The sequence below is a fragment of the Halyomorpha halys genome, unplaced genomic scaffold (genome assembly GCF_000696795.3).
Source record: "Halyomorpha halys isolate HHAL.00 unplaced genomic scaffold, Hhal_1.1 Scaffold29.1, whole genome shotgun sequence".
NCBI lineage: Eukaryota > Metazoa > Arthropoda > Insecta > Hemiptera > Pentatomidae > Halyomorpha > Halyomorpha halys.
The window spans coordinates 2,161,966-2,187,140 of NW_027115892.1; the positions used below are offsets into that span (position 1 = coordinate 2,161,966).

Sequence of the window (25,175 nt, forward strand, 5' to 3'; positions counted from 1 at the left end):
AAAATATTTAATTAATTTATATTCCGTTTCTATCACATTTCTCGAACAAATCCTATCATGCAATTATCTCTTTAAATTGATATAATAGTTATTTGAAGCTATGAACTATTGCATATTTTCAAACGATGTCCAAACATTCATGTGGCTTGTATCAATTTATTAACACTAATATTAAAGATGTAATTTCATGGAAGGGTTCGTTTGAGAAATTCTAACTAAATTTAAATAATTTGTGTATTTTAAGGTTATATTAATCATTGATTAATAAGTAAATAAATTTTAATAAGGGTTGCAAGATTAGATTTCTATTTATTTTTTAGAAATTATACTTTTCACATATTAGCTATTGACGATTCGGGGTCCCTCAATTTTAATACTTAGTCTAATATTCTTTAATAATACTTATCAAAATTTAAATGTTTTGCCTACAGCCCATGGTCATTAGTTCAACTTGTTACTATTGCCTAAATATTTATTCTATTAGTGCTAGTCTAATTTTTAAAATATATATATTTTTTAAATTGAAATAACTGAAAGGTTCCATTAGTGGTTTTCTAAATGATCGCTGAGAACAATAAGCCATGGACAGTTAGCGACACCTGTTGGCCGACATGGACAACAGGCGCCCACGTCATTAGTATTCCAGCTGCCCACTGGTCGTTAGTCCCAGCTCCTCTCTTTTCTTAATATTATATTTGCCCTTTCAATTGCATAAATTTACAATAATACTAAATATAAATAAATAATATCAAATATTAACATATCGATAGCTTATTCCACAGTAGCACCACGGTACAACTATTCCACTATTCTACAAAAATTACAACTTTTCAATTAATTGTTTTGTGTAAAAGATTCAGAATTTATAACTAAATGTGTTCAGTCACAAAATTGATTGAAGTTGTAATTTTCCTAAAAGAGAGAACCTCTAATTATATTTTTCGTGAAGGTAATGAAAATGCACTTAGAACAACTGTAAAGTAAGCAATCGATATGTACATAGAAATCGAAGCATATCTTAAAACAGGGGTCAAATATTATTATTAAGGTATATATGAGATATTTTGAATGCAATAAATAATTAAATATGGTTAATAATGATAATATTAATACTTGATAATAACAATACTATAATATGATAATTCCTTATATTGTATTATAGATTCAGATTCATTATACAGTATTGTCTGTTCTGCTATTGAAAATTTTAATCATTACAGCAAAGGATGTCTTAGGTCGTTATGATTGTGGATTCAGTCGTGTAAGGTCTACCATTAAACAAAGAAATAAATTTAAAAAATAAAAGTAAATTAACGAATGGAGAGTTAATTTACACCACTTCCTCATCAAAAAAGAATTGACATATGATAGTTAAGTTTGGAATACCTTATTATTGTATTAGATTGCACACTAATCGTATGATGAGGGTGATGTAAGAGGATGACCCTATCCAACAATGAGTAATTAATTAGTTTTCTCAATAGATTAATTAAAAAAACAAAATTAGTTTAAAAAAATAACATTTCACAGAAATCACTATTTTATTTTATTTTTCAATTTTCAACTTTTAAATTAATTCAATAAAGATAAATTGGTTTAAAAGTAGTTTACTTCCAAGGTAAGAATGAAACCGAGGAATTAATTATATTTAAAACAACAATCTTTTTTTTATATTCGAGGTTACGAAAATCGCTTACGTTCCCTTTTTCATTTATCAAAGTTATCATTATAAAATAAATAAATCCTTTTATTTAGAATAGGGTCAAATTTAACTGAATGCCAAACGCCGTAAAAAAAAAATTTCTTTTGTAAAACGATCCAATAGTTTGGGAAGGAAAATCACTTAAATGAATTAACATTTGTACGTATTTAAAACATCAGATCAAACAATTTACATAAATGTATCAACCCTATGCTGACCAATTCGTTTCAAAGGATGTTCTAAAAAGAATATAAGTAATATTCAAATACCTACAATACACTGGAATTTAAGAGAGAAATGCTCTATATAGCCATGGTGCCCAAATACATTGGGTTGCTCCAAAACACAGCATACCAATCAATCCATGATCAGACATAAATACAATACATATATTTACTTCATATAATAAAAACATTTTTTTTCCTGCCTTTTCCTTTTACACAATTAATACTCCTCTACACACTAAATACAACTGTTTTACTTTTTTTTTCAATTTGACAATTTTATATCATTTAATTTACAAATTTATTTTCCCTAATTCTCTCTCTCAGACCCTCCACAGTGATCTGCTACCCCACAGCCAATCCGTTAAACAAACTAAACAATTTATCATTAGATAGCAATATAAAATCAACCCAAAAATATAAGTCACAACAGTAGATCAGTTTACAGAAAAACAAATAAATAAATTTAATAAAAACTAATATATAGATTTATAGATTTAAAAACAAAACAAGAAGATAGTTAAAATATTGCATCTAGTATTGAAAACATTAGTATAAAATTCAAACCAATTCCTAAATGACAAGCATTTTGTTTTGTTATGGTAAACAAAACTTGTTGTAAGACATTCTAAGAGCCAGAACTTTTCATATTACAATAATACTTCCATTTCTGAAAGAGTTCTAAGTAAAAAAAAAAAAAATGAAAATAAATTCATTCCGTAATTCCAGTACCTTTTTTTCCATTTCTTCGGAAAGAAGGAGTTTCCCCAACTTCGGTCCAACTTCCTACTCCCGTCTCGTTATTTAGAAATTATTCCAGTTCAGTTCCTCCCGTCAGAGAAGAGTTTCTGTTTAATTGAAGTGTTCTTTAATAATCAGACGATAACGAGGGATTGTGAGCGATTGTTTCTTAGAAACTTTTGTAAAGTGTTTATCGATGGCCCTGTTGCTTGAGTGAATCTTAATTGTTCTCTTTTCAGGCCATTGTTATCCAGTTTTCTTTGCTTTGTTTCTGGTTATCCATTTGGGTTTCTTTGATTTAATAATTTAAAAAATCATTAATTAAACAGCAAGCTTTGGAAATGTAAAGGTTATTCAAAAAATACTATTTATTTCGATACTAGAACGATATGTGGATTTTTTTATTCAAATGTATGAATCATCATTCTCCACTTACATAAGTGAAATCATGTATGTATAATCTTCGATTCCCTCATTCATTCATGTGTGTAGTAACATGAGCCCGCATGCACCCAATTTTTGATTACTGTTAACTAAAAACTATATATAATTACTTATATATAGTAATTATTGACGAGTCTGTCATGTATTGTAAGGGGCAATAGAAAATGGCAGCAGTTTCTAAGCGTTAAAACAATAAGTAAAAATATATCTTGCCTAAACTGTCTGCACCACTAGAAAACCTGATAGAATATATTATTATATTTTAAGCAGAGTATTTTTTAAAAAAATATAATAAGTCTCTCTTTATGTTCAATAGTTCCCTATATAATTTTTTTTTCTTATTTTTATTTTTAAGCAACATTTTATTACAGAATAACAAAAATTAGAAGTTAGTGAATTTATTTGGGAAAATTAAATCTCAGGAACCATTAGACATACATATGTGTGCCAGCACTCAAATTAAATCTAGTTTAATGTAATATAGAGTAGTTAGTAACATTTACCTTTATAGGAATAGTAGTTTTCATGATATTTACCAAAATAAATTTATATCTAATTGTCTGGACAACATTTCATACGTTCATATATATCTTTGGCTACAACAAGTATCTTGGAAACAGAAATTTCTGTAAAAAGAGAGAAAGCTCACTTACTGGTTTATTTATTCATCTCTTATTTTCGCTGAGTAGTATTTTTTTTTCAGAAAACAAACTTATTGTCCGAACAACTATATATATCAATTTATTTTGGCACATATCATGAAAACTACTACTTCTACGAAGATAAACATTATAAACTATTTTATATCACATTAAACTACTTTTAATCTGAGTTCCGATAAACACCTGCACGTCTCATGGTCCATAAGATATAGATTTATCAGAATAAATTCAATAACTACTGTTCAGTTCAATTTGTATGAAATATTGTTTTTTTAACAAAAGTATGTCTTAAGAAGTATTGTTCTTAAATAGCTCTTTTAGGCTCATATTTATCCAAATTTACTCTTCTATAAATGATGTTTTGTTAGATTTTTACTGTTTATAAAGTATTTATAAAGATATGGAGCTCCGAATGAAAAATTAACTTTTTTAAAGCTCTTACAACAGCCGCTATTTCTCCAAACTATACCTAGTAGACTTATAAATTTTAATTACAAACTATATAGTTTTCGTTAAAGTAATCCAAAATTGAGGTGCAATTACTGACTTTTTTCTCCACTTGTATGTGCCTTGACTGCGAAGTTTACGAATTTGAAATTTTTTATTGTAGGTTGGTAATTTCGTTATTTAATTAGTCTTTACTAACTGCTTTTCAATTTTAGCAAAAATTCCAAATTTATCGTACTGCATATTTTTAAGTCTATCCTCAAGCCACCGCTTGCATTTCACAGTACGCTGTTTAGATCCCATTAAAGTTATTGTACACTAGTTTTTCAAATTCATCGATTCGAATCATTAGGATCTCCTATGGTCCTTACTCATAAATAATGAGGGAGAATTTAAAGTATTATAAAAAAGTATTATTATAAAAATTTATCAAACAAGTTTATCAAAGCTATCCTAATAAACTCATTAAAGTGAGCTAGTTTATTTGATCATAATTCAAGACTCAAGGTATGGATGTGCTGCTTTTATTTTTTTTGTATTTACTAGTCAGCGAAAATAAGAGATGAATAAATAAACCAGTAAGTGAACTTTCTCTCTTTTTACAGGAAGTTCTGTATCCAAGATACTTGTTGTAACCAAAGATTAATCACATATTCTACACAATAAGTTAGTTCAATTACAATAATAAATGTAGAATAATTTTATGGATTTGAATATAAAAAAAAAAAAAACTGATGCAAAAACTACCTAAGAGAGATATGCACAGATTCTTATGATCTATAACATCAATTTAACACGGATTGCATTGTAATTCTACTCAGAAATCTATCTATTCCTCAGGCAGCTTATTCCTTGGTAAAACATTTATTCATTACCAGTGATGCGGCGAGAGGAATGCGCTGGGATCTCTTGAGCTCTGCTCTAACCCTCACACATGGGGGATAGAGTGGGCACAGGGATCCTCAGGTCGATTGTGTAAATATTGAATATATTATTTTATCATTATTTTATTTTATTTATTTATTTTTCATTCAGATAGTTTGGTTATGTTCATCTTATCTATTCTTTTGTTTGTATATATTTTAAGAGAGTTTTTTTTATTATTATTTTTTATTTTATTCATTTACTTTTTATTTATTTTTCTTCTTTTTTTTTATTTTATTTTTTATCTTGGTAAGTATGAGATCATTCATCACTATTACCTATTGCCCACAACTGTGTGGCAGATTGTAGTAATATCTATCAATAAATAAATCTATCAACCAAAAAAAAAAACATTTATAGCCTTGATTGTAATTCGTTCTTTACCCACCCCACTAACTTCATATGTCCATTTAAATTTCAGGTGTGTTAAAATGTCAGTTATAATTTAGAGAGCATAAGGATTTGCCTATATTACTAGTGAGTTCTATTTGCTAACTCCTTATGACGAATTTTATTTTATAATAATCATCTACCCAAGGGTCATTTAGTAATAATATTTGAGACAAATTCAAGTGTATTTCAACATTTTTATGTGTACTCTTTATTACATGATCAAAACCACTCATATCCTGTTTTTGCATTCATGGTAGACGACAGTTACTAAAGCTTAATAATATTTCATTTAATTTGCCGTATTCCGACAGCAGAGGTCGAACAATTATTATAAACGTATACAGTTCGGTTTGCTGATAGTAGAGACGAGCAATCTTCGGATCAAAGGATTTGAGGATGTTTGTGTTTAGAATGAGTAATCTGTGATAAAGGATCACCTCTAGATTATTTTGTTAATCACATTGACTACTTTTCTTATGACAGTGGATCATCATTGTTACTTTATTGAGCACACTCCGGCGGTAAGTGTCAAAAAAGGTCGCATGGGCCCCTTGATGATGCTACAGACATAAGTGTCAATTGCATCGATATGAATAGTTAACAATATCAGAAGTGACAAGTTGACCTTTTCTTCAGATTTCCAGAATCAGGAAGTTATTAAAATTATTTAAAGTCTTTATAGTTGAAGTGTACTTACAGAAATGGTATCAAATTTTGAGTATCAAATCCTATTAGTTTGTAAGATGGAGATAAAATATTTTTAAAAACCTAATTATGTACAAATTTTGATATTTACAATTCAAAAAAGTAATAAAAATTGTTGTGGATTTCAAATTTATTTTTTTATATTAAAGAATCAAATGTTTGTGACATTAAAAAGATAAAAAAATACTTAAATAAAAAAAAAATGTTTTCTAAGTGGTTGTTCCCAAAAATAAACATCCTGTTGAACAAACAGATTTCAGAAACGACATAATGGCCATCATCATCATGTTACCATAAAATATAAGTGTTTGAGGGAATAACATGACTTAGGAACTTACAAATCTACTTAGAAAAGTAATTTATTTATTGATGCCCAGTAAAGTGTTGCATCATAACATCAAGCACATCTGATTCCATCTCTTAATGTAATGCTTTTAGGTATTTTCGATAATTCCGTTTAATTTTTTTAAAATCTTATAATTTTATTTATGTATGAGAATACTCAAGTAGAATTAATTAGTAACATACTTTACAAAGGGTCTAACTTGCTCTTCATGTTGCATACTTCAAAATTTCTGCGTAATTAGGTTTTCCCAATATCCTACAATGTTCTCTACTACTTTGACCTATTATTTTGTTAGTATAGTTCAACTAAAAGGAATTTAAATATTTTAGCAGCCATTTTAGATGACATCATGATTTCGAAGTTCTAAACAAAATATCAACGTATCAACCATTGATAAATTACTCTACAACTTAAAACAAAACAATTGACACCTCCCCTAGGCTTGCATAATCAATGAGTCCAAGAAATAAAACCACTTGCCCCCAGACTATAATCTCTTTTCTGATTGATGAGCCAAAAAATAAAAGAAAAAGTATTCTGAAGCTAAAGATAAAATTCTCTTTTCTATCACATGGGAGTTATCGCTGCTAAAGTTGTATAATTCTTGATGTTTACGTTATATTTGCTTTGCTGTTTCAAGTATGATTATTGATTTTATTTGAATTTATTAAATTTAATTTATATTGCAATTTATTTAATTTTTTGTTTAAATCTCTTGAATTTTCAATCTGACAAGCAGGGTGATTGGGTTCACTCACCCCTATGCTGGAATATTTCCTGATCTGGTCTTCCTTCCATCTGCATTACAACTAAATTTAAAAATTAAAATAATAATATATACTATAATGAGCAGAGATTTCAAAGGACAGAGATAGAAATGCTCCAAGTTGAACACATGCCTGATCGAATTGGTTATGAGTTTTCATTAAAAAGGTAAATAAGGCCAGTATTCAGTTTTCGCCAGTTGCCGATAGAAAGTCATTCTTGGAAAGGGATAAAAAAGCAACCCCACCTCCTATTATCGACTCGCGGCTTCCAGGAAATCGCCTCTCCTTTTCTTCCCTCTACTTTGCCGGGTTTTTATTTTTTTCTTCCAGATTTATTGGTGTTTTCTAAGAGATAAATATCCTGACCAAATTGTTAGGTTCCTATAGAGCTATTTGAATTTTCTAGGGTGTTTTTTAAAGCGAAACGGTAAAAGATTTTTTTTTATTTATGGTTATACTCTTTCGTTACTGTTATAATTTATAGATATTGAAATTTAAATTTATTCTTATTACAGCACTTACTATACAAACGGTCTAAACTTCCAACTCATTACAAAAGACTGATTTACATGACTGTAATAAGGGCAATCTGGACAAATTGAGTTGAGCTTTGGAACTCCGCTAAACTTTCGAATCCCTATTATATCCAATCCTTACAATCCAAAATCCTCAATGCTCCTTATTTTGTCACAAATAAAATCATACATAAAGACCCAATCAAGGACGAACCAGATATCACTCCTTCCACTATAAACTCCCTAACCACTCAAACCCTCTAGTTTCTAACCTTGCATCCTCTTCCATTCCTGACAATCCTCCGAGGCGCCTGAAAAGAAGATGGCCACGAGACCTGCTAATATAAAATGCCATTAGAGTGGTACTAATGGGTTGTTTCTCTACACGCCTGTAACACTCCATTTTAACTAAGATCAAATTTACTGAATTTATTATATAATATACAGTTGTAAATTTCAATAAAAATATTATTAAAAAATTCATTCTTATCAGTTTTTTCTTATTATTAAAACCCATCAGATGAGATTTATTTTGCGACTATATCTAGTCCTTCAGTCACATCGTTAATCCTTGTATTTTTGCTTTGTATTTTATTTATTTGTCCATGTATTGTATGTTTTTTTTTCTTTAATTTATCAATCAATATTGTATCAACAACATTATGGTGAAGACCACTGGCAAATACTTTACTTAGATGTGAATTACTATGTTCGTTTGAGAAAACATTGCTCATACGTTGGAGACAACTTAAATTACAAGATTCGTGTTATTGAGTGTGGCACACCAGTGGCAGTGAAATGTGTAAAAGATTTGGGAGTGAATGAGAAGTATGCCTTCCAATTAGTGGTATTTTTCGTTCTATCTCTGTTATTCTCCGTTAAACAAGCCTGAAAATTTTGTTGCTTGATCGATTTTTCTCATTGTAAAAAAGTAATTCTAGTCATAAGGTTGTTAAAATTCTATCTGTTATTAAGAAGCAAGTGTCAGTTTTAATTATTAATTTCTTCCTTAGACAAAATGTCTAAGAATGTTACTGCGGATGACTCTGTACCAGAATATGAAGATTTTGAACGTTTTTTTTTTTTTTTTTTGTATTCTACAATGTTTCCCTCTCAAAGGAGTCAGAAAAGTAAAAAAATATATATACCCCAATTTATGTATGTATAAATTCATAAATCAATGAGCATGTTTTTGTTGATATCTATGCATTTGATTTTTCCTTTCAAAAATGCAACCTAGTGGAAACTTTGTACAACATTTTTAATTGGTTATAAAAACATAGGAATCAAATTAAGGGCTGTCACTATCGAAGAAAAGAGCCGTTAAAACATTCATGAGTAAAATTAAAAAAAAAGGTATAAAAATTAAGGTCAATGTTTCATTTTTTAAACCATGTACAATTTTCCTTGAAATATGAGTAAAATATAAAAATCACATTGATAGAAATTTGTATTCAATATAAAACCAGACACAAATAAAAATAAAATAAAATTTTCTTAGAATCACACTCCTGCATAAAATGCTATTTAATTATACTAGAATTATTTGTTTTTTATTTTCCTTGAAAATTTGACAAAATTAAGATAGATCAAGGTACTTCTTCAGTGACCAGGGACGTACGCAGAATGAGTGATTAAATCAGAAGAAGTTAGTATTATTCCAAGTAATTAAGCATCAACAAATTAAAAAGTCTTTTCAGAATACATAATGAATGTTTAAAATAAAAAAAAATAATGCATAAGTTTTCTTAAATACATAGTGAATATTCAAATACAAAACTTTTGGTAGTGTGTAAGAAAATCATAGCAGTTCACAGATTTAAGAGGGAGGAGGGAAAGAAGAGTGCACATCTCCTGATTTGCCCCACTTTAAGGCCACGTGCAGAGATGATGTAGCTTTCATCTGGTTGCCCTGAAGCCCTTCAAAATCAATTTCTATTGATTTCCGTTATGAGGAAAATATTATTACCTAAAATTTACCTTTAACTTTAAAAATTTGTAATATGACTCATGTTGTATTGATTTAAAAATAGCTTAAAACTTTTTTTGTAACTTTAAAACCTTTGCGAAAATATTATTTTAGCTATTCTTGCGTATTACATTACTTATGCTATGTTTGATCTCAGATTTTTTTTTTATGTCAGGAAAAGTCCTTTCGTCAAGTCTTGTATTGAATTTATAAAATTTATCAAAAAAGACAAAAATATCTGGTCTAAATATATATTATTTTTTAAAGCCTGGAGATTAAAAAAAAATAAACATTCTGATATTAATAAATAATAAATAAATCTGTACCGCTACAACCCATGGAGGGTCAGGGGTTCAGTACTTTGTATGGGAGTACTGTTACTAGACCAACGGTTGTGCAAGGAGGTGATTTGGTCAGAATCACGCTCGACCACCAGATTTTTACCCAATTTAAGAGGCTGGGTGGATCCCAGGAGGGCTCCACGAAACCACAGGAGTTGACTCACGGCTACAGTGTAACAGTAAACCATTTTCAGCCCAGCCAGATACGAACTCGGGACCTTAGAGTTAGTAACCACGCGCTTTACCCCGTTGCCACCGCACTCCCTCTGATATTAATAAAAAATATAAATTTGTTTCTTACAGCATATTGATTTTTTACAAAAAAATATAATAATTTATTAACATAAACTATGGTGCTAAGTGATAGAAAGTTCTACGCTGAGATAAAAACAATGAATAACTGCCTTCCCAGGTACAAGGAATTGAGATCTAACTCCACAAATATAAGTCGCTTAAATGCCTTTTTTACAATTGATTTTCAACTTCTGTTTCCTACATTTATATTGTCTACATTTTTTTCTTTTTAATTGGATCAGAATTGTTACGATTTTAATTCATTAAGTCAGTAAAGATGCAAATTTTGTATTTATACTAATACTGATATAATAATTTCTTTACAATCACTCAGTAGACTGCATGGATGAAAAAGATTAAAAATTTTCTGAAGCAGTTCTTTTTACAATGCTGCTTTGAATAGAAGCAGTAGAAGTAATCTGATGAAGTGCCAGATTCAGAACGTGGGGGCTATTTCTTAAGTACGCAGAGCTTTCAGAGCTATTGCTTCACTGCTTCCTTACCGTTTTATGCTATGGTTACCTCTTTGGGATAACACCTTCTGGAGTACCTGCAGATCCGGTTACAGTGAAAGGAGTAATACGGCGAACTGGGAGTAGTGGGGTCGAATCACTGATAAGGAACCCAGTCATACGATGGCGCTCTTACGAGCTGTCGTCAGCGCGCTCAGGACACTTCTACAATTGGTTTACAACACAAAGAAGAAAGAGGATTTTCTGCTTTATCTGGAAGAGGCGAGGGATGACAGGTAACTCAGGATCTATCATGTCCTTCGCAGTAACTTAACAACATTATTCCCAAAAAAGGACTTGACAAATTTTTCCCCCAACTTTTTTAGGACTCTATAATTTTATCTGTTACGAACTTAGTCTCATTTCGTTTAAAAATCATAAAATGTCAAGTAGTGCAAATTTAAATAATAGTACACCGTTTACCCAGTTAAAATTAATCAAGAAGACAATAATGAACCAAAAAATATAAATAACAGTACGCAGTATATCACTTTCAAACGATAAGATTTGAAATTGGAATCAAATTTGATTAAAATTTGATATACTAATATATTTATCTTGTCCAAATATATTTTTAGTTTTTTTTTGTTCAATTATTTGTTAAGTATAATTTTATTTGAGTATGCAGAGACGTATCAAAACAATTGGTGACACCAAGCGCTCACAATTTCGCCCCACTTCCAAATAAAAAGTTTCAAGAGAAATATCTGTGAGACCGCCACAAAATAGAAGTAAATATGCCCAGGCCGGAATCGAACCCCTTTGCGCGTCTACATTAAAAAAAAATACCGATCTGTTAACTTGAAAAGCCAAAAATCAATTTCGAATTACTGATGTTTACCTTATTCTAAACGAAGTTTGTCTTTCTGTCTTCAATCGCAATCATTTATTAATTTTCAAGACATACATATTAAGTACTAGCTATGAAAATTTTATGTTGTGGCATTTTACGTGTACCTCTAAGGTATAAAACAACCTAACGAAATGAATAACAAACAGTCAGAATGTCAGTTTTAAACGTTGATTGATGAATGGATTCCAGTCCAACTGATTCCTATCATTCAAAGTGAACAATGTGTGTGGTCTTCATGCCGTTGGTTAATCTAAAAGAAACAAAAAACTGTATCCTTCATTCAGTCGACCAAAGAGTCTTTATGAATTTCATATTATTATGTTGCCCATTATAATCAATATTTTTATTTTAATCTTAAAAGTACCGGGAGGAGTCGAGTCCATCCGTTGGTCTGATGTTACAATATTTAATTTATCTATTTCTACATCATCTTTTTTTTTTTTTCAAGCATGATAAGTTTAACCATGTCACATGTTTATTGTGTCTTATGATTAGTCCATACTGGCTCATTGAAAATGTATGTTAACTATTTCTACCGTTTTACCATGTTATTTAAAGATTCTTTATTTAATTTTACCTAATATTTGCTTAAAGTCATTAAAATTTATACACAGTTACATCTATGTGCAATTTATTATCAATTGATTCAAACTAAATTTAGTTTTTTCTATTATTCCTAAACATCAGTGCATGGACGTTATCAGTTTCCGGGTGAGTAACGGGTTCTCTTATCAATATTTCTTACATATCTCATTTGTAAGAAGCATTGTCAATATTTGTATTTCAGAAATAACGATTATCTCATCGATATTTTATTGGTTAGGAGTGATATGTTCAAAAACGTCTCTATCTCCCAGTCATAGCATACTTTTTTAAAATATCGTAAATACATGAATATTAATATTTAAAGAAATTTCAGACATAACTTATTGTTATAACTAAAACATGTTGATATTTCAACAAAAAATATGTAGTTATAACAAACATATAAATATATTTAAATATTTTTTTTTTAATATACGTAATTGAAAAGAGGACGTTTTTATTTATTGGTATCTTATAATATCTTTTATATATAATATTATATAAAAAAGTTTAAGTGTGCACCGTGGAATATTTTATTTTACATATAAGATGGAATAACAAATTGAGTCGTGAAAAATTAAGTTTAACTGATGAAGACTTAAATACTTGAAGAAATAAAACTTCAGTGCAATTTAGATGAAAAATCATCTTTAGTTATTATAATGATAAATTAAATTTTATATCTGTGACTCTAATTATTCCATTAAAATTTTTATATTTTATTTCCCGTGAAAATTCGTAATCATAACTCGAACATTCTCCTAAGCCGGCCGAAATCAAATTCTTAAACGATTTCGCTCGATATGTTCGATGTTATACACAATTTGAGAGCAATATAATAGAAACTGTAAACAGTTGTCTGCGGTTTTTGGTGAATTACGCTTTCGGGACCCATTGGTTTTGAAAATCCAAAAGCACCCGCAATAGACTTGAGTCTTGGATAAACAGGTTTTCAATAATATTCTCGGTGCTTGATTAGGCATTTCAAATTCAGCATGCGTCGAATATAGATCTAGTTCAATAAAAATAAATATTTGTTTAGTTTAAAATTCTGTGGGCTTTAATGCTAAAAGCAGTAATTTTTTTCCTTATTAAAATTTTCCGTGATAAGGTACTGTAGTATGTAATCCTGGCTGGATTAAATTCTAAATCCATCTTGATTGATCACTGACAGAGAACAGGTGTTGATTTATGTAGGTAAAATTATTATTATTTGTGATGGAGTCTACATATTCTAAAGCAAGTGTGAAGGCCCATATAACCGTAACCTCTTCCTATTATTGAAGTTTAATGGTAGAGGAAACAAATAATTGATAATAGGATATTTGACGAGAAAAAATCTAGATCGTCTGCAGTTTGGTTTCATTATTTTTGTTTTTACTGAACCCGTTATTTTATATCGATTTGTAATTTAATATCGTTTTTCAACTGAAAGGCAATATCATTACGTTTTTAGTTACATGTAGTCTTTAGGAATAAATACTATCTCTAATGAACTTAAATTTGTATCTTACATTATATTTATAGTACAAGAACCCAAGAGCAGAACAAAATTAAGTTATTTCACCCTAATTTTTGATTACTTTAATGAAAACTATGTATAATTACTAGTCAAAATTGACGAGTCTGCCAAGTATAGGTAGGGAGAATAAAAAATGGCGGCTGTTTCAAAAAGTTAAAAATAATTAATTTTTCATTCGGAGCTCTATATCGTTAAAACTACCAACAATAATAGAAAATCTAAGAGAACATCTTTTAAGTAAGTATCTGTTAAGAGTAAATTTGCTAAAATTTAAGCCCTAATAGAGCAATTTACGTTCAATAGTTCTCGAGATAGTTCTTTTTAAAAAGCAACATTTCGTAAAAATGTTGTACAGAATGTTCAACTTAACTATGAATGTTAACTTCTAAAAGATGAGAAGTTAGTGAATTAATTTTAAAAAATCTATATTTCAAACCATTTAACGTACATATGCATATTAGCATTCAATTTAAAGCTGGTTTAATGGGCTATAAAGTACTTTTATGACCTTTTTCTTCGTAGGAGTAGTATTTTTCATGATATTTGCTAAAATAAATTGATTGATAGTTGTTCGGACAAATTTTCATTTGCCAAATTTATATTTATATGGGAATATCATATAGATTACTACCCCTACGAATATAAGTGTCATGAATTACTTTATAGTAAGTTGAATTTACTTTGTTTTGAGTGTTGGTAGACATATTTACGTCTTATGGATCTAGAGATATATTTTTTCAAAAATCCAACATTTTATAGGAACAACTAGAAATTAACATTTTGTGAGTTTATTTTGTCAAATATCATAAAAACTACTACTCCTACAAAGATAAAAATAATTTACTTAACTTAATAAAGTTTTTAATTTTATGTTTTAGGTATCAAGAAAAAAAATTGGTTTCTAACAAAAAAAAAACAGGCATAATCAAACATTTAATTAGGTGATTAGTTGGCATGATCAACATGACCATCATTTAGTTTGATGGTGTGTGCTTATAGGTATAAATTATTCAAAAGCTGGCTGTGTTATCAATATTAATTATTGTTAATAACGTTTTCAATTCAAAGTAATGTAGCTGATTGGAACATAACGTAACATGTTGCGTTGCATAATGCCAGTGACGCATGTGGTATTAACTAGCTAGTGGTAATATGAGTGTCCCCAACCGTCTCTGTAGGTACATAGTCATATAATTAAATTATACTCATACTGTTAACTATTTTTAAAGGGATTTTCAACATTATTTTGTAGTTATACAACTCCAAAATATTAATGAATATATATTTTTCTATGAAGGCGTTTTATTTTTAAATTTTCAAGGAATTCAAATTTGTTAGTTCTTTTATGTTCTTATTGTTTGTGCTAAATAATGTTTTTTGTTTATTGTTATTTTATTTTTCTAAATGGTTCATTATTATGATTGTTTTCATTACTATATTGTTGACAAGAGAAGTTGCGAAGATAGTAGAAGAGCATATTGATTGGTACCTACCTGAGACTGGTACTGACACCGCCTCTGTACTGCCCTTGAGGCTTCATCACAGTTCTGTACAAAGAGAATATCGCTGTATAATATATACTATGCTAAAGCTGCTGTTAGTTGTATTAGTGAACTTGGATTTACAAAAGAAACTTATTACAAGTATACGTACTATAAAACAATTTAAATTCATATTTGTTTAAGAAGTGCATTTCTGGAAAATATATCGTTGCAAATATTATACCAGTATTCAGGTAATACTGTTTGGTGTTATTACTTATAATTACTACTGATTGAATAATCAGAGTTCGGTATTTAAACTGTTTGCGGAGGATTTCTGTAATTCATTTCATTATAAGTATTATTTATATTTCACATTGACTGTTTCTTTTTTTCATCATCTGATTATTTTTCTATGGTTCTCTATGGTTGAAAACTAGAATATTTATTATCAATCTTATTAATCAGTTCATTAAATAGATTGAAATGTGGATTAAGTTTGTTCAGCGGTGGATGCAGAAATTGTCTTTAGGGGAGTAGTTATACGTGATGTTCAAACCCAGTCAACGATATATAAGTAAAACAAATCTATTAGAATTTAGAAAATTGGCTCTAGTTAAGATTTCGAACCGATTATTTTAGGTTCTAATTATGCAATAGATGAGAAAAACATTTTTAAGAAATCACAATAAGACTCAAACTAGGATGTATTCGACGTTAATACTTTTTCGTTGGATTATATTATAGAAGATGCCGTTCTTCTCCGTCCCTATCTTTCTAATATTTGCCAAAAATGTCAATACTTGTCTCAAATATTAGTATATAACTAATGGGAAATCATTGAATTAATTAACGCCAGAATGGAAAAAAAGATAAGATTATATATTTATGATAACCAGTAACAAAACATTTCACATCAACCACCTACTGAAGACTAACCAAATAGATTAAAATAAATTAATCTGTACTGGTACAATCCTTGAAGGGTCAGAGGTTACAGTATTTTGTAAGGGAGTACTGTTACTAACGGTTGTGCAAGGAGGTGATATCGACATAATCACGCTCGACCTCTAAATTTTTACAATTAAGGGGATCTACTTTATTAAGCTTGGTGGACCCCAAAGGACTCCCAAACCCACAGGTCTGACTCACGGATACGGTGAAACAGAAAATAATTAACTACCAAAGGCGGATTGGATCCTTGGAGTGCCTTACCAATTGACTACTCGCTCTCCTAAAACCGAATAGATATAATAAAATATTCCATATAAATTTGATAATAATCCGTATAAATATGCATGTACTCAAACATGAACAGAAATAATGTGCTATCCTCTATATTCGGAAACAAAATTTAAAAAACAGCTTCCGTGAGAAATTTAAATATAAAGAAAAGGCGATGGTATCTTCATCACAAATATTATATTATTGAATAATTTTCATGGGTTTAACATTTCTGTAGGGTCCGTCCATATTTAGAAAAAAAATTCTTGGCCAGTTTATAATGAATTTGTTTTTTGTGAATTTCTAAATTATCCTTAAGTCTAAAAATACTAATTTTAATTTCTTACCTTTTTCATAGCTCCTACGGCTGCCAATTTTTTTTTTTTTTTTTTTTTTTTTTTTTTTTTTTTTTTTTTGAACATGCAGTTTTAATGTTTTACATAAATTTCTCATAACTGGTGTAACATGTGTTGATAAAACTAATGCATTCTATTTAGGAATGAATGGTCTGGATTTCATGTTCAGTACATTATTTCTGACATACAGGGGAGGATGTGTCCTGTAAGTATGTAACATATTCTAACTAAATTTAGATTATCAAGTTGATCATGGCTACTATGGCCTCGCCCAAAAAGCGATCTAATCCCAGGCTTAATATTTTGTGGATCTATACCTACATGCACTATATTAAGAAATATATACATCAACGCCTAGATCGAACTCCTTTCAGGTAATAAATTAACTAGATAAAGTTTAAAAAAGTACAGTTTTTTATATATATACATTTTATTGTGTGTGATACTACCGTATAAAGTTGTGATTAACACGTTTGAGATTAATGAATAGGAAGATGGTCAGGGTTGCGGTCTAAGGAGAAACAAAATAGTTTACAACTATTTATTTTCCGACGCTAAAAAGATAAAAAATGATACAATGGTAAGAATAAAAATATAAAGATAAGAAACAATGATAAGAATAAAAATAAGTAACAATGGCAAGAGGAAACATTTTTTATATAAAAATACGTAAAATATACAGTTAAAAAATACAGGAGATGTACATAAAACAAAAACAATTCGGGGAAGGAAAAAAAATGAGATTAAATAAACGTCATGAAAAAATAATAATTATACATAAATAAGTAAAAATAAATATATAAAATGATAATAAATTAGCAAAGAAAAAGTCAAGACAACCTACCTGTTCAGAACAAACGGGTGAAAAGTAGGCAACAATGAAGTGGAAGCGTGGAGGAGTGAGGAGCTGGCTCCTCCCACCAGCCGTTCAACGGTTTATTTCAATAAAAAAAAAATACGTTGCGTATACAGAACGTAGTGATAAAGATATGACGAAAAATGAAAAATGATAAGAGAAAGATACAGCAATATGATAATAATAATAAATATAATAATTTTAAATTTAGGAATAACTAAGTAAAATTAGAATGACATATATCGTTACTAATAATACGAGTTTGAGATTAATCTACAACTTCAGTATTAAGAAAATGTTCCGGGAGTATACAGACGGCCAACCTATTCTAGCTAGGTCTAGATGTTATGGACTCGAATACTATCTGAGTAACTCCTCGAGCTTAGAACAACTTCACCTAGATGCTTCTACTTCTTCTCATCTGATAGCCGCCTCCTTGTTACTTCTTACTGCCTTAATTTTCAGAAGCGTACACGTAATAGCAATATATATGCCGACTGGAAATAGAATCCAGTAAGATGGTGTAGGGGCCGGTAGCCGTGTATAGGTTAGCGGTGATGTACTGTAATGCATTTTGCGTGCCCTGACTGCACCACTCTCTGGCCTCCTCCTCAGATCGTTACTGTCCTCCCTTTCCTAATATATTGGAATATGTTAAGGAAAATGCTGGTTATCTAGCGGTCTAAAGGGTAACAATTACCATTAATCACTTTGATGTTTAGAAATTTTTTTTTTAATATTTATTTATTGCTATTTACAACTGTACATTATAATACATTTAGTAAATCTGATCTAAGTTAAATTGGAGTGTTACAGGCGTGTAGAGAAACTACCCGTTGGTAGCACTCTAATGACATTTTACATTAGCTGGTCTCGTGACCATCTTCTTTTAGGCACCTCGGAGGATTGTCAGGAATGGAAGAGGATGCAAGATTAAAAACTAGGGGGGGGTTGAGTGGTTAGAGAGTTTATAATGAAAGGAGTGATATCTGGTTCGGGCTAGATCGGTTACATAGAGAACATTAAGGTCTTTATGTATGATTTTATTTGTGACAAAGTAAGGAGCATTGAGGATTTTACGAAGGATTTTGGATTCTAAGGATTGAATACGAGAGAAATTCGAAGGTTTAGTGGAGCCCCAAAGCTCAACTCCGTATGTCCAGATTGGTCTTATTACAGTCACGTAGATCAGTCTTTTGTAATGTGTTGGAAGTTTAGACCAATTGTCTAGTAAGTGCTGTAATAGTCGAAATCGACGTGCAGTTTCCTGTCTTTTCAGTCTGGTGTGAGGATTCCAGGTTAATCGTTTGTCCAAATGTGGTCCAAGGTAGCGGATCTGTTCGACAGGGGTAGAAAAATGTTTTAAGATTAAACATCAATATCCTGGACCTCCTAATCTGTGGTGAGCCTGTCCTAAGTAAAATATTTTTTATGTTATCTGTTTCTATTTTATCTTTGTTACTCTTTATTTCATTAATCTCCGGTATTCACTGGCAATTAACCGATATGTACCATTTAGATTCTAACTGATGTTTTTTTTTTCAATATGCCACCTGAATCATTAACTAAGGCCATTAATGTTCTAAACTACAAATGACTAGATAGAGAAAAACACTTTATTAAATCTATTGTGCTTCATTGGGTTACCATATACATAGCATACCTATGATTAGTAAAAACCAATTTCTTCTGAAACCTTGATATCAGCTATAATAGTCATAATACAACAAATTGAATTATATGCATTAAATATGATTTTTCATTTTTAACGTTTTTCCTTTATATATTTTCACTTTTCCTTTTTCAAGCCTTTTACAGTTCTTTATATACATACATACAAAATGTAAACATGTTTTCCATTATTTTTCAAATTTTTTCTCTTACCGAACATGAATTTTTTTCTTCATCTAACATATAATAGAATTATAATCAACAGTATGTATAATATATAATAAAGATTTTAAATATAACAAGGTCACATATACATAAAAACTACATAAGATGTCTTCTGTGAGATAGCTCAGCTCACGGCCTTAACAGGGGAGGATCGACTTTTCACTCTCATTAGAATTGGAATCTCACTAACTTGTAGAATTACACATTACAAGTTGACGAAGTGACGTTATACCCCAGAAAAAACAATTTTAATGTATTTGAATACTTGGGTGTAAATTCTTACTTTGAAGATTTTTTTTAAACATTAATTTTGCAACGTTTCGAAGTATTTCCTCATCTGCAGGATACCTTGTACAAGTAACCACATTATTCTTTATAAATAATGTAATTAATTAATTAAACACTTTTTACATATTTTTAAAATAAAAATTAATGTAAGGGAAATATTAACTTATTATTAACTTTATTCCATTTTTTAAAAAATAAAGCTCTCTCAACATTGAGAAAAATCTTTATTCTAAAGGGTTTACTGCCCTACTGTATTGGGTTGCTAAATACACAACATACTTAAACCTAGTAAGGCAATTTGTTTTACTTCATATAATGCATAGGCATGGTAACGTAAATATATAATACATAATGGTTATACATGATTTTTTTTTTCGTTTCATCATTTTTGTTCTTTTTGTTTTTCTTTCTATATTTTCATTTTTTTTAAAAAAAATTTGTTTCTTTATTATTCTTCATTCCTTTTTCCCTTTATTTATTTACTATCTTATTATATTTTCTCATTTAACCCAACACATCTTTCTTTTTTTTTCTCTCTTTAACGAACATCAAATAAAATAAAAATATAAAATATAAATAATAAAAGTTTTAAATGTAATAGCAATATATACACATAAAAATATATCATACTTCGCACATAAGAACTTTTCAATTAAAATTTTAAAATCTCAACAATTCTCTACAAGGATATAATGATATATATACATTCAAATACTGATATAAATAACTAATAAATATTAAAAATATATCCAAAACGAATAATAAAATATGCTATACATGCATGCCATCCTTCCTCCGTATGATCTCTACCCTCATTCGTTTCCATCATGTGATACTGAACTTTACTTACTACAGGCAGTAAAGAACTATATTTTCTGCCATCTTTGCTAAGACGCCGAGTTTTTCCATGAATTAATTTGTACATTGAGTTTGTTTATACCTGTCCTATGAGTTAAAATAACCAAGTTTTGTAAAATTGTCTGTGAGTCTATAATCAGTCTAGCCCATAATCAAAAAGTTGTACCAAGTTGAAATTACACATTTAAAGGGTATATGCCTGAGATGTAACAGCAAATTTTCTGAGAAAATCCACTAACCGGAGGCGCCACCTTTTAATTTTTCATATTTTTTTGGAAAACGGCTATAACGATTTTGATTAATCTTGAAATGTCGTTGAACAATTTTGTAGTCTTTAATGTCAGCTAGGTCTAATCCGTATGGAAATAATCTGACGAGGCTTAAACGAAAGATTTATAAAACTCTTCCTCTCGAGTATCTTTTTTTCTCATAATTAGAAAGAATAAACAATAACTTAAAATACATATTAAAGAATTTTTGAATAACTAAAGGAATAATGCGAGATCATGCGCATTTTCGAACAGAAAAATGCGAGATTTTTCCCAATTGCATTACATCTTTGTTATCATTTATTTGGTGTATTCTTGGCTTGAACAAAATTTATTTTCTTTATTACTATCTCGATAAACCCTGAAACACTTTTTTTTTTTTTTTATATATATATATATATTTATTTGAAGAGTGTACTCACTATTTACCAACAATAAACAGGATAGGACTGACCCCAAATTTATCCGAAACTCTGGCAGATGAGGAAGCTAAAATTACAGGAGTATTTGAATTTTTAAAAGCACATCGCCTTCTTTATAAATTATAACTCCTCTTCGATTTTATGTTTTTTATTTTTTTTTTAATTATTTTTCTATTTTTTATTTATTTATTTATTTTTTTTTTTTTACTTTTATCATGCCATAGGCGTTGATGACCAAAGGGTTTTACGCCTTTAAGCAACAAACAACAACAACAACTTTTTTTTTTTAACTCGAGACATTTTTTGGTTCGTAATTTTCGTCTTCTCGTGTCTTAATTTTTTTCTTGTAAATCACAAAAATTGCTATCTTCAACAAGAGCAGGTCAATCTTCATAAAACTTGCGGACGTATTTATAGTTTATGTTGCTCTGTTTGTTCCATATTTGTCTTTTCAAATATGTTTATAATTTCTTTCTATTCGAAAAAAAAAGTTAATAACTTCAATCATTGAAAATTATTTTTCGTCAAGAGTGAAGTAATCTTTCTCAATATATTGACGGAAGATATAAATTGAAATTTATTAGACAGCTCGAACTAAATGGGGATCATTGATTCAAGATGATGGATCGGTGAGGAAGTGTACAGCTGCCTCTCTGGCCTCGGGTGCTCTCAGCAAAAACAGTGGTAAGCCCCTGGGGGCGTAGCGCTGGGGTTGGCAATGGTTGAGACCTTTCGGCAAATCGTTATTCCGATTTATGCCTAATGTTGGATTACAGGAAGCGGATAATAGTAGAAAACCATTGAGATATTTTGATACTAAAATCTAATTTATTTATCAATAAATTAGTTATAGTAAAAGCAATGTTGTTAGTACTTCTGACCATGATCTCTTATTACTTGTATGAAGGCAAGTATCAGTTGGTGACAAAGCACCCCAGAAGCTCCAGAAGATAATCAGAATGTTCTATTACGATAACTTTGCCCAAATTTGTAAAATAGAGTAAAGTCTTTAAACAAAAAATGAATATTATACAGATCCAGCAGACATGCAATTTCGGAAGCAAAAACTGTAACTTTTTTTTTAACAAGTTTTCAGTATATAATGTTGGTCCGAAGATAGATTTCATATTCTGGAGTTATTCATACATGCGCTTAACCTTTAATGTGCGATTTGTTTATTTAAAACAGCTATAAATCCAAAAGGTCCTAAAATCCTATTAAGTCTTTAAGCCGGTTTTTACCAACAATATTATCAAAGACTGTCATAAATGAAGAAAAATTTCGTTATAACAAGAAATGATACGACAAATTTTCAAATATTTTAGTTATTTCATCAAAAATAAATATAATAAGAAACATTTCGCGAATTCCAACTAATACTTTTGAAACATATTTTTTTCTCTCTTAACCTGCACTGTATATGTGAATCAGGAAAAAGATATAAAACTATTTTGTAGATAACTGGTTTGCCTTTTCTCAATCAAAATTCGGTTTTTCTGTAGGTTTGGAAATCTCTAGTTCGTCTTTTATTAAACTAACGACTATCCCTTCAAAATCACCATTTTATAGGTGATTTTAATATTTTTAGTATTGTTAGCATGCTTATTTCATAAATATCATTTAATTAATATACTTCATAATATTTTTTTGGAGATACATAAAACTAAATCCAATATGCAATGAAAAAATAATTTCCAAAATAAACCAAATTATATCGTTTTTTATGTGTATATGAAAATTTTGACAACTAATTATTAAAAGTTTTCAATTACTTTGAAGAATCAAAGAAAAAAAAACTCTGTTAAATATATTATTTGAATTAAAACTAATGTTAAAAAATAAATTAACGCTTAAAAATATATCATTTGAATTAACACAGATTATTTCACTAGTTAATTTGATTCAATGCTTTAGAATATATCACATTTAATTGTGATTTTTAATCACCAAAGTTGATCAATATTTCTTTTTCAGCTCGAGTATATTTTTAATCATCGTGTTAATAGGACTTTAATCTTTCTTCTTTTATATCTCGTTCCGTCGTAGAAATACAGGGCCTCTAAATCCTAATTATTTTTCACAGTACTATTTATTACGATCGTACAATGCGTTCCGTAAATTCTTCAATACATACCTCTATTAACAATTACTAAGTTATAAAAGTTGTTTAAAATCAATTTTGAAACTGAGAAAAGAGTTCTATGTTACCAACCTACCACAGAGTAAGTTTACTTACTTTTTCTTCTAACACCATCTAACATCAGCTACCTCACCATGATAGTTATCATTATTTATAGAATAGACCCTGTGATTCAAAATTCACTAACCAAAATTAAAATTTTCAATATATATACATTTTTTAATTACTATAGAATGGATAGAGTTTTAAATATTACAATCAAACGGATAATAAATACCAATAAACAAAACATTGTGGCTTACAGCATCAAAAATGAAAACGAGTTTATTGTTTAAAGTATTCCCTATTTCTGAAGCAAAAATGACAACTGAGAAAGAGGTAAATGATTGAATTGGTATTTGATATTTTGATAGAATATGTTCATGTTTCACAATTAACTTTATAGGCCTGGGGCTCTACCAAACCATCAGACTCCTCCCTTATCCAATCCTTTCAATCCAAAATCCTCCGTTTAATCCTTAATGCTCCTTATTACGTTACAAATAAACTCATCCACCTTAATATTCCTTTCGTTGCAGATTTGGCCCGAAATAGATAGACGTCTTTTCATTCCAAACTCCTAACCCATTAGTTCTTAATCTCTAATCCTTAAAAATCCCTGATAATCCTCCGAGGCGTCTGAAAATAAGATGGCCATGGTATCTTCTAATTTAAATTAATGGTTGAAGTACCACCATTGGGTATTTCCTTCCCAAACTTTTCAACTTTTGTTTGAAACATTCCTCATATTTACTTATTGTATTTTTTTTTGGAACAGTTGTTAATTACAATAAATAAATAAAAGCTGTTGATATGCTGTTAAAAGGATAGTAGGAATGGAGAAAAATAACTCTTACCTTGTGATTATTTTTTCACTTAACATTTTACCGATTATTCAGAAGGTACACTTCTCATTCCTAGTTCTTTTGCACTTTTCAATACCACTAGTAGGACACACTCCAAAAGTAGGAACATTAGACGTTTCTAGAGTAATTTTTTCCCATTAAGGGCCAAAGTTACTTCGACGAAACATATTTTCCTTCAACCAGCGACTATAATAAATTATAATAGGATAACAGTTTGTTAAATTTATCCCTACCTTCCTGATTATCCTTCTCTTTATGATATTATTAATATTTCTGAAAAAAATCCAAGCTATTTTCATTAAAACAACCCTGTAATGCTCTTACCTTACTTTGCGGTGCATCGACTAAGAGGGTGTTAAGGAGGGATTATCCCAAGCTTATTTTTCCCGTCAGTTAAATAAGCATCTTTTTGTTCCGTTTTTGCTTTTTACTCCCCATGTTATGTATCTTTCTTCTTAAGATTGTTCCTATTTCTTTAAAGACAAATTGTTTTTTAATTGTAGTTCAGCATCATATATATATATATATATATAT

The 25,175-nt window shown here is 29.4% G+C and overlaps 1 protein-coding gene across 7 annotated transcripts in view; it reads left to right on the forward strand.

The window, feature by feature from the left end:
- Positions 1-25,175, forward strand: part of spri (sprint) — a 759,753-nt gene that overhangs the window by 198,570 nt on the left and 536,008 nt on the right. For 2 of the 7 annotated variants that reach the window (XM_067052865.1, XM_067052869.1), the window contains exon 1: positions 11,095-11,222. The exons of the other annotated variants lie outside the window; for them this stretch is intronic. In XM_067052865.1, coding sequence (XP_066908966.1) covers positions 11,110-11,222 — 113 coding nt within the window. In that variant the 5' untranslated portion in view covers positions 11,095-11,109. Of the gene's footprint in view, positions 1-11,094; positions 11,223-25,175 lie in introns of those variants that run through there. 7 annotated transcript variants of the gene reach the window in all.